We start from the raw sequence: 19,187 nt of genomic DNA, 5'->3' as shown, positions 1-19,187 counted from the left end.
TGAATGAATAATGGATACTTTTATTCTGGATTGGAGATCTTAGGTACCTCCTGAGTTCAGTTCCTCACTACAGTATTTGGATAAGATGATCTGTTCTGTCTTCCTTACGTAATTGTTAGGGAGCCAGGATGGTACAAATTCTAACATGCTCCATCAGGAGGTAATAAAGCTGACTCTAAAGCTTGACTGTGCCTCTCCGCTTTATCAGTTGTCCTTTCTGAAGTAGGTAGCTGCGAAGAGATATACCCTGGTAAGTCACCACTTCGCCTCAGGGCATGCTTCTATAATTGCTGAGCTAATCCATGTGCTGTTCTTTACATTCAGGAAGGTATTCTGCAATTTCCAGGTGGCAATGAAGTATCATGACAATTGAATAAATGAGGAAAACTGTTGAATTGGTTAAATAACTCTAACGGGGCTCACAAACATTCTTTATAGGGAAAGTCATCTTCTGTATCTTGGAACTGTCCTTAATTATAACAAATGTAAGATGTTTGAATATTTAAGTAATCTCTGTTACAGCAATGAAGGAAGGTGGGGCATCGTTGTAGGAGCTAGACTCAAGTGATCTACAAAGAGTAGATAGAACAGTAACTAGCTATGGCCTGGGACCATCCATAGTTCAACCATCATGAGGTCATTTATTTGCAAAATAAATTAGTAAGGCTGGGAGATGCATAATTTACCTTGGAAAACTTCTTTTCAAAATTGGTCAAGGTTAAGGATAAAACACAAACCTATTTCAATGATGTCAAGTTCATGTTTGTGAAACACCTGAGTTTCAGATGGAAAGGACAGTTTAAAAACAGATTTTTAATGAAATCTGTGGACCGAAACATGTATCTGTATTATTACACCGTAGAGGGTGGCAGCATATTGTGTATACGGAATTAGGTTTGTCTGGCTTCTATGAGGCCCCAGTCAGCCTGAGCCACTCCGAGTCTGTGCCTGGTGTCCTGTCGTAAACACTAATAGTGTTCACTTTCACTCACAAGTGTCCTGGTGGGCTACGGTATTTGCCACAGCATTCCTGAAACTCACAAGCTCCCCTTGTGCGTTTGAAATTATTTGATTTCCAGAAGTTACATTTACATGTTTCTTCAGAGGAATATGAATCAAGTGAGACTCACCTATCATGGGTACTGGGTGGCCTGGTGAGAGTTTTCTGGATTCTCTTTAGAAGCTGAAAGACTCTGGAACCTGGAAAGAGTCCTGCACCGAGTGGTTAGAAGGAGGAAGCCTTTCCTGCTCTCACTAGGAATTATCACACTGGCTTATTGGCAGATGATCCCTGGAGTTGTAATAAAGTTTTCCCAAAGTTTTAAGAGCTCAAATGTTGCTCTCTGTTGGACCTGGGTTTGAGTTCCAATCAGCCATTTCCAGGTCATGTCACTTTAGGAGGGTTGCTTTTATGACACCGCAGTTTCATCTATGAAATGGCAATAATGATAGTACTGATCATGGGAGGGGCAATTTGAAGATTAAATGAGATTAAGTGTAATGGTCCAAGCTTAGTGCGTGATACATGGAAAGTGTTTAATAAATGTTAATTCTCAATAGTACTAGATGGATAAATTTTGCTTTTGTTTACATAGAAAAAAGCAGCCATTTGGGCCGCTAGTCATGGAAGGCAACATATTAGATCTTTTAAAAATTGTTTTCAGTGTCTGTGACCAGCCATTCCAACTACTAATTTTAGATATGCTTCTATAGATCCTGCCAAGCTTTTCCTTGTTGACCGCTCCTTGTATGGGAAAGAAGACAATGACACGCTGGTCCGCTGTCCTCTCACAGACCCAGAAGTGACAAATTATTCCCTCAAGGGGTGCCAGGGGAAGCCTCTTCCCAAGGACTTGAGGTTTGTTCCTGACCCCAAGGCGGGCATCATGATCAAAAGTGTGAAACGCACCTACCATCGGCTCTGTTTGCATTGCTCCGTGGACCAGGAGGGCAAGTCAGTGCTGTCGGAAAAATTCATCCTGAAAGTGAGGCCAGGTACTGGCTCTTTCTTATCTGCCTCTGGGAGTTGAGAACTCACTTATCTGAAGAAGACTTCTCTTCTCGTTGGTCCATCTTAGTGTAGTCAATCAGGGAGCTGGCTCTTCATAGTTCCCCCAGCTTCAAAAAAATGTCATCTGCTTTTGAGTTTGTTTATTTCATGGTCCTGATCCCGTGTGGCAGTTCATGACTGCCTCTCATAGAGGTGAATGTATCTGCCGTAGATTGTCATTTAGACTGGACTGACCTAAGTCAGCCCAAAGTTTCATAATTGCATCAAGTATTCCTTCCAAGGGAAGTCCACTGGGCAGCTTGAATTATGTTGATTGAAAAGATTAGCATGCAGATGATTCATTCTTTGATTTACTATTGACATATGAATTGGCTTTCCCTTCAGCTGATCAATTGCAATGCATCCTCAAACTGTTTGAGATCTGAGAAGGAAAATTCCAGTTGACTATGGAACTTGTTATGGTTGTGCCATTAAGTAGAATATTTCGTTAGCTGGAAGATAATCTAGGTTTTAAATCTCAGAGATCATCTAATTCAACACCAGTTGGCATTCAGTTATTGAGTACAGTTTTTATTAAGGCTTTTGAAAAAGTATACTTATTGAAATTAGGGAAAATTTGATTATTTAAAACCTGGGATTTCCAGAGGTGAGCAGGGTAGGATTTGCATGAGAAAGATGCCTATTTGTTTAAAAGAATATAAGTAGTTGTTGGTCACATCCTCATGACACCATCAAGGTTGTCTGAAGTAAAGATTAAAGCAGCTTCCCTATGCTAGGGCTTCTACTTGGTTTGGAAAAAGCATTTTCCAGAAGCATTATAATCTCACAGTGGGCATTTCTGTCTTTTTTACTCAATTTACTTGAAGGATGCATGATTTAATTGCTGATACCTTCAGATATGCAAGTAGTACAGTTAGGTTAGCACCATGCTTTGTATTTTATTTAAAAGATGACAAAGTAAGCTGTACACATTTGAGGAGAAATGGTAAATCAGAATTTCATGCTGTAATACAAATTATTTGAGGGGCCACATTTCTTTTCATTCTAGCCTTCAAAGCTGTGCCTGTTGTGTCTGTGTCCAAAGCAAGCTATCTTCTTAGGGAAGGGGAAGAATTCACAGTGACGTGCACAATAAAAGATGTGTCTAGTTCTGTGTACTCAACGTGGAAAAGAGAAAACAGTCAGGTGAGTGAATCGCTTCATTCTTCTCAACATATTGTTCTGTCTCTGTGGGAGATGATAAGTTTTCTCTTTCAGAAGAGTCTGTCCTGAAACTGCCTCGGCTAGTGTGTCTGTCAGAGGTGGATTGTCTGGGAGAGTGTTGGGATTGCATATTTCCCCCTTTCATACCGCCACACGGAGATATATACATTTATTATTAGTAACAAATAAATTTCATTTTATACATTTATTTTGAGAAACTTGAGAGAACTTCAGATTCATGTTATTCATGCTGTTTCTTTGAAAAACTCTGTTAGGGACTTAAAAAACATGGTTAACTGCATGAATACTTTGATTTAAAGCTATTATTGATACTGTTTAGGCCAGACTATTTAAAATATTGAAAGAGTTGCCACTTCCATACTTAAAAAGAATAGGCAGTCTCAGATATTCACCAGAAAACCCTTCCCTCGCCCACAAATTGGCCTATCCATTTGAAGATGGGTTTCTTTTTGTAAGGATCTGATTTCCTCCTTTGAGGCTGGTTACCTGAGATTAAGTTGCTAATGGTTTTCTATTTGTTTTAGTCACTATTAATAAAATTGTTATCCTTAATCTGAAACATCTGGGCATGTTTACGTTCCCATTCATTTAACAAATGCATATTCAATGCCATTATACCTCAGATACTGGGTTAGGCATATCTTAAATAAATTTTAGCTAGTTATTGAAATTTTCTCCCTACTCAAAGAGCAGAGTTTTTACACTGTCTTAATTTCCAAATACTTTGCTTTAAACTTCCCATTGACCAAGTTTTCACTAATTTTTGTTTGAGTAATCTTGGCCATCCAGTTAATTAGCTACCACAGTGGTTTTTATTCATTACACATGCATGCATTACATTGGAAAAATGAAATACTATATTTTCTTTCTCCTCCTCTTCCTCCTCCTGCCCCATGTTCAACATTGGCAATTTTATGCCTGTTTAAAAAACTCTTTGCTAAACAAATAACCATGGTGATTACCATAATGCAAAGACATCGTGATGATATTCATGTAGACCTGTGATGGATGATATCTTGCTAAATGAAGCCTGCCCTTGACTGGTAGAATGGATTGTACCATAGACTTACTCTTTCAAACAAATGACTCAGAGAAACATTTTAGTTTTTGTATCATATAATGTAATAAAAACAATAGCTTATGTATGGATTTTTGGCTAACCTTACAGAATACAATCTCATATTAATTGGCTTTCTATAATCCTTGATTTCAGATGAGAGAACAATTTAGACTGGGTGTGCATTTGAGCCTCTGTGTAACTTGAACATTACCCTTTTTTGAGATGAGAAATTAAATTGCCCCAGGCAGTTTTGTTCTGAACCATTTTTCCCAGGAGCCTTGCATGCCATTCCCAATTAATCCACTGGTGCTGGTAGATAAGCCTTCAGTGTTAGGAGCTCTTTGGGGAAATCCCAGTGTGCACCTCCAAGGGTTAAGGAAAACCAAATCACGTGCAAACAATATGTAATGTGTGACTTGCAGATGGGGCTCATGGCTGTCCGCCAAGGTTCATCCATGAATCTTTTATTGATATCTTTTGGCTTAATTTGGAATACTATTAGCACTATCAAATTATTAAAAAATCCATAATATTTTATTCTGACGCTTTGGAATAAGTTTAACTCACAATGTAATTTAGGGTAAAATGACTTTTTAGCATTGTTGCCATTGTTTAAGCGCAAGGGAGTCTTGGAGTTTGTTCAATACTGTTAATCTTGGTTGGTTAGCTTTCTTAATGCCTCTAAACCCTCGCATTTTTACTTGCTTGTAATCAGAATTTTTGACAGTATCCTAAATTATGGGCTTTGGGTTTGGATGTTCACGCTGCATCTCTTATGACTGCACTATTCCTTTCGGCGGTGGCAAGTTCAGAGGTCCTGTTTGAGTTCTGTTGTGGACTCTTGGGCTCTTGAAAGAACGAGAAGGAAGATACCTTAAATTGAGACTTTGATATGTTATCTGTCCATTGTCACTCTGCCTTTGTGGAGAAGTCTGTGAAACTATGAACTGGGAAAAGCCAGTTTGAAAATGTTCCTTCACCTTGCTCTTACATCTTCTTGACAATTGATCTTATGCTGTGAAATGGTAGATTTCTGCCAATTATTAGAAGACTCTCTTAGAAGGGGGTAGTAGGAAATCTACATAGTGTTACAAACTAGAAAAGCCTTTAAATATAGTTTTGTTCCCACATACCCTTTTAGAAACAAAAGTTAAGACTAGTGATGCACTTGACTTACCTAAGATCTCACAATTAGTTAACAGCAAAGCAGGTTTCTGTTCTTTTTAGTTTGAAACATTCAGCTTCAGCAGTCAACTTTTTTTTTTTTTATTTATTATACTTTAGGTTTTAGGGTACATGTGCACAATGTGCAGGTTTGTTACATATGTATCCATGTGCCATGTTGATTTCCTGCACCCATTAACTCGTCATTTAGCATCAGCAGTCAACTTTTACGTGTGGTTACTTTAATGTAAAAATATTTGTAAAACCATAATAACATTAAAAAATGGGTATAATCCCACCATCATAGATAGCAATGCTGTGTAATAGAAATACATGAACCTTATATGTAATTTTAAATTTTCTAGTAGGCACATTATGTAAAATTGATTTTAATAATTTATTTCATAATGTAATGAACATAAAAATTACTAATTAGGTGTTTTACATTTTTTTAAATACTAAGTCTTCAAAAGCCAGGACATATTTTATATTTACAACACAACTTACTTTGGACTACCAGATTTCAAATGCGTAGTAGTCCCAAGTGTCTAGTCCTTATAAATGCTATATAGTCTGCATTTTTTCATATTTTTTCTCTTTTCCCCTATGCAGATGTATTATCACATGATTGCAATTTTAAGGTACATTCAATTTGTGCTTTTTAAGTAGGTAAACACCTCTCTTATAGTCGTAATGCTGTACTTGATACACATTTAGGTCGTTTCTGAGTTTTTACCACAACCAACATGTTGGAGCTTTTATTTTCTGTTGAGCAATTTCCTTGAGTTAAATTTGCTGCAGTTGATCAGAGGGTATGAACATCCTGGTAAGCTCCTTTCCAGAAGGATTTTTCTGATTTATAATACTGTCAGATGCTTTAACTCTATTAGGTTTACCAAAGCCTTGCCAAGGAATCACCCTTGATCTCATTCCATGTCAGTATTAGCTCCTTTTACTTTAATTGGTTGTTTTTTTTTCCCCATTGTAATATGAGTTTGTGTACATTACAGAAAATTTGGAAGATGCAGAAAGCTATATTCGACTTTAATCTTTTCAGAAAGCTGCTGTAGCTTATGTTACGGTTTCCCCATGACTTTTTAAATACAAGAAATCTCTCCATGTCTTGTCTGCAGACAAAAAATGAGTGAGATGGTGATAGCACAAGGGTAAATTCACAACCTTTTCTTTTCAGCTCATGCTTCAATAATTTGGGCCTTGTTCTTAGATGTCTCTTATACCTTGGAACTCCCTTCAGTAGTTCACAAGATTCTGCTGGGTGAGAACTGCAGGATGAGTTTCCAAGCTAGGTGTTGACATTGTGATTCTGTTTTCATTCTTGCGAATAATAAGTTTTAATAAAATAGAACATTATTGTTATTAGCAATGTGTTCGCTCTCAGTCATTGGGACATAGAATAGAAAAAGATATAACAGGACATGACAAAAATATGCTGACTCATATTACAAAATATCAGTATCCCATAATATTTCATATATAGCAACTTTTAAAATTTAGCGTTGCATAGAATTTGGAATTATATATACTAGGGTTAAGAAATGAATTTTCATTTTTTTCCCAATCGTTAATAATGACTGTCTTTCAACATAATCCTGTAATATGAAGTGTTCCAATGACAGACTTGTCATGATGCTTTATTATTCTTACTTACTTAAGTAGTGTATAATGAAAGCTAATATGGAGAAGTTAATTGCTGCTATTTTTAATTTATCTAGGAAAGATTCTGAATATAAATTATATGGTAATCTTCATTTTTTTTCTCCTTTTCTGAAACCAGCAAACTAAACTACAGGAGAAATACAATAGCTGGCATCACGGTGACTTCAATTATGAACGTCAGGCAACATTGACTATCAGTTCAGCGAGAGTTAATGATTCTGGAGTGTTCATGTGTTATGCCAATAATACTTTTGGATCAGCAAATGTCACAACAGCCTTGGAAGTAGTAGGTAAATACCTCTATGGGAATGTCTAAATTACTGGCAGTAGTGAAAGAAGAAATTATTAGATAGTTTCCTTTTTATGTAAATGGAATGTTGAACAGATTCTTAGAAATTTGTTATCACTGAATGAATGAATGAAAATTATCACTGTAGCCTCTTGCAATGAAAGCACAAAACCAAAATCTACCAGTTTAGTGGAGGAAAGTGCAAAGTTGTTACTAAAATTGTTCAAACCTATTATTCTCTGTGCACCCCACCCTCCTTTCCCCACCAAACAAAACGTAAGTTGAGATTTTTCAAAAATGCTAGTGCTTGCTGAATGACTTGAGTTTGGAAATGGATGTAGAATTTATCAAGGAGCACAAATGCTTAGAGCCTGAAGTACTTCTCTGAAACTTTTGGTAGGGGCTCTGCCCCTTGGTTTATTGTTTTGCCACTCATCAGATCTAGTTCCTTCTAGTAAGGACTGAATTGGACTTTTCCTCCCTAGTATGCCCTACCTCCTTATCTCACCTGTTTTCTAAGCATAAAGATTATAGCATAAACCTTCAGGAAGGAGTGCCATTGGGACACAGGTCATTGGTTCTACAGAGCATAAAGTACAACATGGTAGTCTGTCCCTGGACCCCATCATATCTGGTATGCACAATTGGTTTAGCCTTATCGTCTCTACTCTAGAAATTTCACTAAATATTTATTTTCCAAGCATCTTTATTTAAAGAGAGCAGAGCATAGTGAGTTTCTTCATGCTTTTGATTTACTGAGAATAATAATTATTTTAAAATTACTTCGTTTACAATTTTTTTTTGTCTTTTGAGTATTGTTTGAATTTAATCCATTTTCCTGTCTTTTTAGTACAACCATATTCCTAGTGCTTGACTTTCATTAAATACTTCTAGGGTGGCAAAATTGTTTATCAAGAACAATAATACAGTGATGCGGTATTTGTTTTCGTCTCTTTCCCCACCTCACCAAATTTCTTCAATAATTTATGTAGCAGTATTAAAGCTTTGTGATTATCCCACAAAAATCTCGTAAAATTTTGGCGTTTCTGCCCATGTTATAATGGAAAGTTTCTCCCCAGACTGAACATGGAAAAGATACTTTACTTGCAATTATAGTCAGCACACAGAAAGTGTACTACTTTGTTCCTCAACATGATTGTGAACCATTTATTAATTTGAATAGAAGGCTATGCTTTTAAAATATTAAACTCCATAAGCACTAATTTGCTAAGTTGATTAGGGAGCATGTTGATATATCAGCTTCAGCTCCAGAAAGCAATTAGTAAGGATGTTTTGAGAACATTGTTGTATGTAATCGGATTTTTAAAATCCATTCATCAATTTCCAAGAATTATCACTGTATGACTGGAAGGACTTGTGGCTGTGAAACCTGAATCTGGTTTTGTATTGTTTTGAGAATGGGTTGAGGTGGAGCAGGAACAGGAGGAGACAAACAGAAAAGTAATTTTGTAGTGGCTGGGAGGAGGATTTGGATCCATCATGGAGTGATGAAGAGAACAAGGCTTTGAGATCACTCTTTTTTTAAGAAATAATTTTTTTACTGTATATTTTTAAGATACACAACATGATGTTATGGGGTACATACAGTAAAAAGATTACTATAGTGAAGCAAATCAATGTATTCATCATCTCACAAAGTTACCCTTTCTTTGTTTTTGGTTTTGTGATAAGAGCTGTTAACATTTTACCTGGTTTTGAATTGGAAGCTCTGCCTGTAATCCCAGTACTTTGGGAGGCTGAGGCGGGCAGATCTCTTAAGCCCAGGAGTTTGAAACCAGCCTGAGCAACATGGCGAAACCCCATTTCTACAAAAAATACAAAAATTAGCCAGGCGTGGTGCCACATGCCTGAGTTGCAGCTACTTGGGAGGCTGAGGCAGGAGGATTGCTTGAGCCCAGGAGGTGAGGCTTTAGTGAGCTGTGATTGTGCCACTGTGCTCCAGCCTGGGCAACAGAGGGATACCCTGTTTCAAACAAAACAAAACAAAAGAGTAAGTGTCACTATTATTAAGTAAAAGGTATGCTAAAGTACTTAAAGCAGTTCTTAGCACACAGTAAGCACATAAATGGTGGCCATAAAAATAATGTTAGCAATTACTTTGTTGCTCTCTTTTTCAAGATATTTTTTATATTATTATGTAACCTTTTCTAAGGACTCCATTATTTATTTAACCAGTTCTCTATTTTGCCATTTTAAAAATTATTATAGTAGCGTATAATAGTGTAAATAGCACTTTTTTTTTTTTTTGGCCTGTAGCTATCTATCTCATTTTAAGAAGAGTTCTCAAATGGAAATTACAAGATTTAATCAAGGAATAGATAATTAAAAAAAAAATCTATATTGCTAAATGCTTCCTAAAAGAATTGTGCCAATTTACAGTGTGTAATTCAGCATGCTACTTTACCACACTTGCAAAATTATTGAGTTTAGTTAAAATTAGTTTTGCTATTTTTAATAAGTGAAAAGTGATGTCTTATTTTAATTACGAGTTTAGCTAAACATTTTTTCTACATTTTATTCTCCTCTTTTTCTTGTTACATTATTTTACTATATAGACATTTAAAAATATTTATGGATTTAAATTTGTCTTCTATGATGTTTTTCTTCTGTTGCTTCTAAAAAGCCTAGAAACTTCCCCTCTGTAGAAGTTTCATAGGAGTCAATTGTTATTTAGTTAAAAATAACATTTTATTGTTAAAATGCTCTTTGATTTATCTGTGATATATAAGAAGACCTAAGGTTATTTTTCTTCAAATACTAAAGAACATTCTTTGAACATTTTTATTAAACATTAGGGCTCTCTTTTTTTTCCCTTAATTTATGACACTTTATCACATATATAATTATATTGGGTCTGTGTATGAACTCACTATTTATTCCAAGTACTCTTAACCTAATAAACGTCAAGACTAGTAGATTTAGAAGACTTTTAAGATGGTGATAGATCTTTAAGAGAATTGCTTAAGAGACAGAGATGGGAGAATCACTATTTCAAATCTGTATCCTTTCTCACTTGTGACAGTGATTCTACAAGAGCAAAATAAAATGAAAAACAGCTAGTTAAAATTCTCTTATTGCCAATTAATACTGGAAATCAACCAGTTATCTTTGTAATTCCAAGATGAGGTTCTGCGTTTTTGTCCAGTAGTTGTAGATAATGGTTTCTTTCTGTCTTATTTCATTCTAATTAGATAAAGGATTCATTAATATCTTCCCCATGATAAACACTACAGTATTTGTAAACGATGGAGAAAATGTAGATTTGATTGTTGAATATGAGGCATTCCCCAAACCTGAACACCAGCAGTGGATCTATATGAACAGAACCTTCACTGATAAATGGGAAGATTATCCCAAGTCTGAGAATGAAAGTAATATCAGGTAAGAAACCGACCTTGCCCTGGGGGATTACACATTACCCCCTTTTCCACTGGGCTTATCAGATCTTATTTCTGTAACCCATAAATCCACGAGAAGATACCTGGTAAAGAAGAAAGTCTGGGGCTGCCTCCTGTGTCCTCATCCTAGTATTCCATTTTGTTGTGTGTTTAGAGCATGCACACTCTTGCACACGCGTGCACACACACACACCTGTGTGCCTCAGTTTTCTCACTTGTAAAATGGAGGACAGTTCTCTAGAGATCTGAGCTTAGCTCAAAGCAGTAACTGGCATGTACTCAGGATACAGTAAGTTTCTTCAGAGAAAAAGGGAAGTCAGTACCTATAATTGTTTCTTAAAGCTGTAGGAAAACTAAGAGCTAAATAGCTTTGCTTCAGGCAGTGAACCCATGTTCTTTTACACTAGACCTCTCATTTGATCCTCAAAACAGTAAAAATAGTAGCAATAGTAATACTTCAGGTAAGCCATAAGTGCTTTTTTCTGAAGCATGGTTCTAAGTACTTTACATATATTCACCCACTGACCTGAAGCCTCACAGACTTTGTGAGTAGACATTCTTATTTCCCACCATTTTTATAGAAGAGGAGACAGAGGTACAAAGGGGTGAAGTAATTTGACCAAGACCGAATGGCTAATAAGGGCTAAGTGCCTGGACAGGGTTTTGCTCTATTTTTCCAGTCAGGACTGTTGACTGTTGGAAAAATACGGGTGAGAGATGATAGTGTCCCGGGCCAAGGACTAAAGGTTGGAGGGAAGAGGATAGATGTGGGAGGTCTCCAGGTGATTGAGAGGGCAGGAGAGGCAGGGAGGAGTTGCAGATGCTTTTAGGTTGGGTGGTGGGAGACTATACCATCCAGGGAGAGAAGGAGGGGGAGGGGGAGGGGCAAGTTTCTGAGCAAAGACAGTGACTTTGGTGTGGGGTTTGTTGGGTATGAGATTGATAGTGGGGTCTTGAGTGGGATTGTTCAGATAGGAAGTATGTTTTGTCAAACGCCCTAGAAGCAGCGCCTGAGACAGGGATTCTGAGGCAAGTGACTTATGCAGGGGGAGACTGACCAGGGAGTAGGGGAAGAGGCATGGCAGGGAAAGGAGGCAAGTAAGGATGTGGCTCAGATGACCCCAAGCCTCAGTCTTATCCAGGAGCTGAGCGGGGTTTTTGCACCTCTCCAGCTATCAGTCACTTACTGGCTGCAGACCTGGCTGCCTGGTCAGCTTCTTCCAAGGATCGTGCAAGGACAATCCTGGGGAGAAGGCTGCCGGCAAGTGTTTGGGGACATGAAAGTAGCTCTGTAGAGGAGACATGGTACAGAGAACCCTGCGCTGGAAGTAAAGACGTGAAGGTTATGAGCCAGCAGCCAGCAGCTCAGTGTGAGAGAGTGGGCTGCCCAGGGAGTTTGCATAGTGTGACAGTCGGAACACCGCCTATGGCAAGTTGGTGTTGTGGCCTGTGTGGGTCGTGGGCTGCCCAGGGTGACACATGTACATCGGAGCCCCTGCCAGTAACCCCGACAGGGTTGTAGGGTGCTCAGTGTACACAGCCCTATATGGTGGTCCTGCAAGAAGTCAGAAGCTTGAGTGGCAAATACTGCCAGGAGCACTGAGAAGTCTCCAGGGTGGAGGAAAACCAGGAGATGGGGGTGTTGCAAGAGGGAAGGTGAGCAGCGTGGACCTTGCTGAGGGCCCAGAGTGTCTGTGTGAGGGCAATGAGCACGTGCGTGCAGGGCAGGTGAGTTCAGGACGCTGCGGAGAGCAGGCTCCTGCAGCGCCATGGGCGGGGGAGGAAGTGGTGTGGGGACAGCCCAGGGTGGTGGGGGGAGGGGGAGGCAGTGGCAGTGGGCCAGTGGAGAGGCTGCAGCCTCTGTCAGGTTGCCTTTGTGCTTCACCATTCCCCACTCTGTGCTCTCTCACGACAGGCGTGGGTCCCAGATGGAATATGTGTGTGCATGTGTGTGTTATTTGTTAATGTGGATTTTGCCAATACTTACTGAATTAAATGAGTTATATTTTTCCTCAAACAGGCATAGATTTCCAGGTAGAAACTGAAAAAGACATGCCTTCCAAGGCAGGCTATCCACAGGTGATTGACTAATTGTCTTTTCTTTGTAGATACGTAAGTGAACTTCATCTAACCAGATTAAAAGGCACTGAAGGAGGCACTTACACATTCCTGGTGTCCAATTCTGACGTCAATGCTTCCATAGCATTTAATGTTTATGTGAATAGTAAGTAACATGAAGGGCTCCTTTTAATTTCTTATTCTTTTAAAGTTGTGGCTCGTGTTTGTAACAGCTGCAAGGACTCAACTTGTGTACTATGTAAATAACGTTTCATGATAATCTTGACCTCCACAGAGACTTCGTGGTTTGGTGGTTAGAGTGTGTCAAAAAACCAGTTCCTTGTCCTACATTTCACTGATCACATGACCTTGTAGAAGTTGCTCAAACTCTGTGTGCTGCCTTTGAAGTAAACAGAGGAGCCATAGAAGTTGAACATACAGTTGTTTGAGGGAAAGTGTATTATTATTGATGTTGGAATGGGGGGCTAGCGGTTGAATAGGAGCTGAATTACTGCGTTAGGTAGGAAAGAGATGCTACCGAGCCCTGACGTGATTTCTTTGTTCAGTGCTGTCTCTTGAGGCTGTGATGTTACTTGTGTTTAGATTGTTCTTCCACTGAGACAAATGCAATACTGACAGGCGCATGGCTCACTACTGAGTACCATGTGGTATGTGGGAGAAGGTAGCAGATGGTTTAGGATGGGAGATGGCCATGACCATGGGCACCTGAGCACCCGAGTCCTGCACTGCTGGGGCCCTACCGACCCCACTCCTACAGCCCACCATGTCTTAGAGAAATGTCTGCTCTGAAGTTGAGGCCAAGGGAGCCCGATCATGAGCTGGAGCTTTTGCCAAGTGCAGGGCGTCTTCCTGGCTCCACTCTGGGCCCTGTGTGCATTTCCAAGGAAGGTGCCTTCCACACCATACCTGCTAGGGCAAGGGAGGCCCCCAAAGACTAGGAATTCCAAGGGAGTGGCCCAACAAATGACTATTGGAATTGGCTTTTCTGGGTGTGTGGAGGATGAGGAGACACCTGGAATATTTCATAGAGAAGAGCTTAGGAGTTATGCTGGGCACTTTATGTGTGCTGGGCTATAGGGAGTTGTGGGAACAAAGGACTGGGGCCAATTCCTTGTCTTGAAGGAGCTTACTTTCTGTACGAAGTGCTGTGGGTTTTGTTTGTTTGTTTTTGAGACAGAGTCTCTCTCTCTCTCTCCCTGGCTGGAGTGCAGTGACATGATCTCGATTCACTGCAACCTCCACCTCCCAGGTTCAAGTGATTCTCCTGCCACAGCCTCTTGAGTATCTGGGACTATAGGCATGCCACCACACCCAGCTGATATCTGTATTTTTAGTAGAGGTGGGGTTTCACCATGTTGGCCAGGATGGTCTTGAACTCCCGACCACAAGTGATCACCCGCTTCAGCCTCCCAAAGTGCTGGGATTATAGGCATGAGCCACTGTGCCCAGCTAGATGTTTTGTTTGTTTGATTTTGAGACATGTTTTTGTTTTCAAACATGTTGACAAACATGTTGAGCCAGCATCTGTCTCTGTCACCCAGGCTGGAGTGATCATAGCTCACTGTATCCTTGTACTCCTGGGCTCAAGAGATCCTTCTGCTTTATCTTACCAGGTAGCTGGGCGTACAGGCGTGCACCACCACACGCAGCTAATTTTTAAATGTTATTTAGAGATGGGGGTCTTGCTTTGTTGCCTAGACTGGTCTTGAACTCCTGGACTAAAGCGATCCTTCTGCCTTGTCCTCTCAAAGCACTGGGATTACAGGAGTGAGCCACAACGCTCAACCTGTGTGAAGTGATTTTACATAATTGTCTTATTTGATGCTACAGCTCAGGGAAGATGGTAGGGTAGGTGGTGTAAGCCAATGAAAAGAAATAGCTGGGCAGATTTTTTATTGCTAATCCGGAGTCTTTTGACTATAAGAACATTTCAAAAATTGTGTTTTCTGAATAAGACATTCATACAAGTTTAGATGAAGAAGGTCACATTCATGTAATTAAACACATATCTTTATTACTGGTCTTCCCAGAATCCTAATATGTTGATGTGACTTTGCCAGAGGGGGCCATGGGATAGGATGTATGTATCCCAAACTTATTTGATCACACAGTTCTCCCTTTTCAAGGGAAACATTAATTATTATCTGAGTTCCAGCAAACAGTTTTGATTACATAGCATTTCCCTGGTCCTCAATTCAAGTATCTCTAGATTAATTTCAATGTGAATCAGAAAGTAATAGTATATAGAGGCTGGAGGCGGTGGCTCACGCCTGTAATCCCAGCACTTTGGGAGGCCGAAGCAGGTGGATAACCTGAGGTTGGGAGTTAGAGACCAGCCTGGCCAACATGGTGAAGCCCCTTCTCTACTAAAAGTAGAAAAATTCAGCTGGGTGCGGTGATGAGTGCGTGTAATCCCAGCTACTTAGGAGGCTGAGGCAGGAGAATCACTTGAACCCCAACCCGGGAGACAGAGGTTGCAGTGAGCTGAGATCGCACCGTTACACTCCAGCCTGGGCAACAGAACGAGAGTCCGTCTCAAAAAAAAAAAAAAAAAAGTAATAGTATATAGAGCTTAGTATATTACCCATGGACAAAATTACCTGCTTCTGAAAAGTCTTAATGTTCATCTCATTTAAGAGATGACCGTAAGTAAATGGGTATCCTTGCAAGCATGAATATGCATATTGTTCATACAGAATTTTATTGTGGCTGCTCTTGTGTGATGCTTCTCAACCTTTCTATGTTAAAAGACTTTCTTTTCTAAGATTCCCAATTCATTGTGGATCAATACTTCTTGTAAAATATAGTAAAAATCAATTACTGGAAAAGTGAAATGAAAAAGAACAGCAATATACAAAATACAAGCTCGGTTTTTTTTATTTTTTAGATTCAATAGGTATAACAATTACTCTTTGTCAAATTGCTCCTCCCCAGTGCTTCTTCTCAGTTTCTGTATTTATCTCCTGTGCACCAGCAACAGCAGATCGTGGGTGGGGCCCACTCCACAGACCTCAGTTTGAGAGCTCAGTGGTTGGGAATTTTATGAAGTGAGGTACTTTGCATTACCACTGTTTCCCTGGCTTTAAGTCCAAAGGGGCGTTTAAATGTGTCTCTTTTCCTCTTTTTTCATTCTTCCATTTGCCAGTGTGTGGTCTGCCAGTTGGTCATGAGATATTGACCTCAGGAAGATGTTTCTGACTTTTCTCTGGTGGGGGCAAAATTGCTACCAGGCTAATTTGCCATTCCAGCAGGCTCAGTTTGAATCAGTGCTGCTGGTGAACCCATGCTTATTTGAAACTAGATAGGATGTGTTGTTAACCTTCCAAAAGGATATCTTCTTGGATTCCCTGTAGGTAGGAGGCCTTTTCTGCATTCTGGGGTGTGGGTCTCTAATACCCACCCAGCACTTCCTGAGGTCCCGCCGTATTTCACTGCATATACAGATGAGGATCATGTTGGTCCTGACCTCAAGCTAAGCTCTTCAGAGAGTCTTTTCATTGATATTAGTTTGTTACAAATAGCAAACTGACAAAGGCATTTATTTCACTTACCTAACACGTTGGATTTCTTGATTTGCAAACGTTTGGACAGAGGTAGTAGCATTTATGTTTGAGCTTTAAGTGGTCTATGAGCTACATCCCAGTTGCTCTTTACAGAAATAGCTGATTTGTTTGTTGATTTTTTAACTGAAAAAAATTCTGGTTAACATTATTATGTAGTAGTATTTTTAAAAATTTTATTTCAATAGTTTTTGGGGAACAGGTGGGTTTTAGTTACATAGATAAGTTCTTTCATGGTGATTTCTGAGATTTTGGTGCACCTGTCACCCAAGCAGTGTACACTGTACCCATGTATAGTCTTTATCCCTCACCCCCTCCCACCCTTCTTCCCAGATCCCCAAAGTTCATTCTGTCGTTCTCATGATTTTGCATCTTCATTGCTTAGCTCATGAGGTAGGATTTTTTTCATGTTAAATTTTAAAATCAAAAGCTAAAATAATTCTACAGTTTTCAACTTAGAATAGTTGTGACCTTTTTGACATCATTTTAGCTGAGCCAGTTACATATGTAGGTGTGCTGTATGGTTTATTTTGTAAATAAGCTCAGCCTCAAGGACAAAAGGGATTGTGTTCTGCAAAAATCAGAATTGATAAAAATCAGAATAATGAATGCATAGTGTTTGTTAGTGCAGAAATTCAGCCTACTTTTACTCTGTGACACTAATGCGTAATTGCTTAATAGATTCATCTGCAAGAAATGCTATTGAAAATCCTTGATTTGGCATGGTTAAATGTTTGGCGGTTGAAAAATCTATTTGTTTTGAAAATTCCACATGTAAATTTCAGTATATTGAATGTGGGGAAGGGGCATGTTTTAATTGCTTATATGGTAGACTTTAAAAAAATATTGTGCTCTGACAATTTGTGTTAAGAAAACACGTATATAACATGTTAAGCTTGAAAATGTTCTAATACTGTTTCTAACCTCTCTAATCAAGCCATGATTTACATGGGCCTATTAAACTGACTCAGTGACATTTAAGGTGGTTTATAATGGCCAAGAGCCATTATAACATGGTTGCCATCTTTGAGTAGAACTTCTAGTGGAAAGTGATAGGAATTTTCATTAAAAAACAAAGCAAAACCAAAAATTAGTGATTATATCTGCATTGAATTTGCATTACTTTAATTACTTTTGGAATTGCTTATCCAAGATGTGTATAGACATCAAATTTTTAGATCTGAAATATTTGATATCCTTCAGTGAAAATGCTGATTTGTTTTTCTTGGAAATGAAAATCAGGAAAAAAGTAGAGTTTTGAAACGTCACCTCAAAGTGCCTTCTTAATAGGCATTACCCTTTCCAAAATTCTTGGAAATATTAGAAAAAAATGACATTGCCAAGATGCTATGAGTAGCTTATGCTACTTATTTAGGAACTGATGGCCTCTTTGGTTATATTAAATGTCACACAATGAGGTTTTTTGCCAGATCCAGGACAAATAAAAGGCCAAATATGCACTTTAATCCTGATATATCCATTTGGCTTTTTTCCCCACTCCATCTAGTATTTCTTGAATAAATAACAAACTTGATATTGGACTTAAAGGATAATCAGTAAAGTAAATATTTTGTAGGTTTATTTTGGCTTCAATTTTAAATACCCATGTGAATCCTGAAATAATTTACATAATTGTAGAAATAAATTATGGTTGATATGATAAGCCAGTTGTTTTTCAAACCTTTGGAATGATTTTAAGAAGATCCTGTAACCTTAAAGTGGATAGTTCAAAACATGATCTGGTAGCATTTCCAGGGCGGTATTTTGCATTTAAAATATGTGGCAAATGGTATTTAAGGATCATAAATAGATCCCTCTCCCATTTTAAAGGCTTATCCTTTAATGATGAGCTTCAGCCAGTGCAGTGGGAGTACTGTGATCCTCACGTGGTGGTGACCGGGAGGCAGACATTGAGAACTGAAGGGCTCCCTTTGATCATTAGCCTTACATAGGATGCATTTAACGTTGAGCTAGATTGGAAGCCCAAGTGACTGCTGAAGTATACCAGATTAACTCAGAAGTCACCAATTTCACTCCATTTATGGAAGGGTATTAACAGGGGGTTGAGAAACAATTTAAGGAAATGTTAAATAATGTATTATTTCCAAATCACTGCATCATATAATTAACATCCTACCTGTTGTTAGCAATTATTTATAGGTCATACAGTATACCAAAATCAGCCAAAGCAATAAATCACCCAGAATAAGGCTTCTTGATGAGAAAGATCCCCTTTGACCATGTATACAAAGTCTGGGCTACCTTTTAGTATTTTTGGTCACAGTTAAATCCAGTTACGGATGGCCGAACCAATTCTAGGAAGAAGCTCCTGCAGGTAAAGCACATAGCCAACTAGCTTTTGGCCAGCCAACCAGAAATGATCACAGGTAGACTATCAGTGCATTTGTGTTGCTGTTAAAAAAAAAAAAAAAAAAAAAGGCCGAACGCTGGGTGATTTATAAAGAAAAAAGGTTTATTTGGCTCACAGTTCTGCAGGCTGTAAGAAACATCTGCTTCTGGTGAGGGCTTCAGGAAGCTTCCACTCATGGTGGAAGGGGAAGGGGAAAGGGAACAGGCATCACATAGCAAGAGGATGAGGAGAGACAGAAAGGAGAAGAAGGGTGCCAGGTTGTTTTTAAAAATCAGATCTCGAGGGAGCTAATAGTGTGAGGAGTCACTCATTACCTCTAGTACAGCACCAAGC

General features: G+C 38.9%; 1 protein-coding gene across 4 annotated transcripts in view; it reads left to right on the top strand.

The window, feature by feature from the left end:
* Positions 1–19,187, top strand: part of KIT (KIT proto-oncogene, receptor tyrosine kinase) — an 82,703-nt gene that overhangs the window by 38,550 nt on the left and 24,966 nt on the right. For all 4 annotated transcript variants that reach the window (XM_055294671.2, XM_055294669.2, XM_055294668.2 and 1 more), the window contains exons 3-7: positions 1,714–1,995; positions 3,060–3,196; positions 7,255–7,426; positions 10,638–10,827; positions 12,953–13,068. In XM_055294671.2, coding sequence (XP_055150646.1) covers positions 1,714–1,995; positions 3,060–3,196; positions 7,255–7,426; positions 10,638–10,827; positions 12,953–13,068 — 897 coding nt within the window. The remainder of the gene's footprint in view (positions 1–1,713; positions 1,996–3,059; positions 3,197–7,254; positions 7,427–10,637; positions 10,828–12,952; positions 13,069–19,187) is intronic.

Source organism: Symphalangus syndactylus, chromosome 10, assembly GCF_028878055.3.
Source record: "Symphalangus syndactylus isolate Jambi chromosome 10, NHGRI_mSymSyn1-v2.1_pri, whole genome shotgun sequence".
In the NCBI taxonomy this organism is placed as follows: domain Eukaryota; kingdom Metazoa; phylum Chordata; class Mammalia; order Primates; family Hylobatidae; genus Symphalangus; species Symphalangus syndactylus.
The sequence above is the reverse complement of the archived record's forward strand: the minus strand, read 5'-3'. Positions and strand labels throughout refer to the sequence as shown.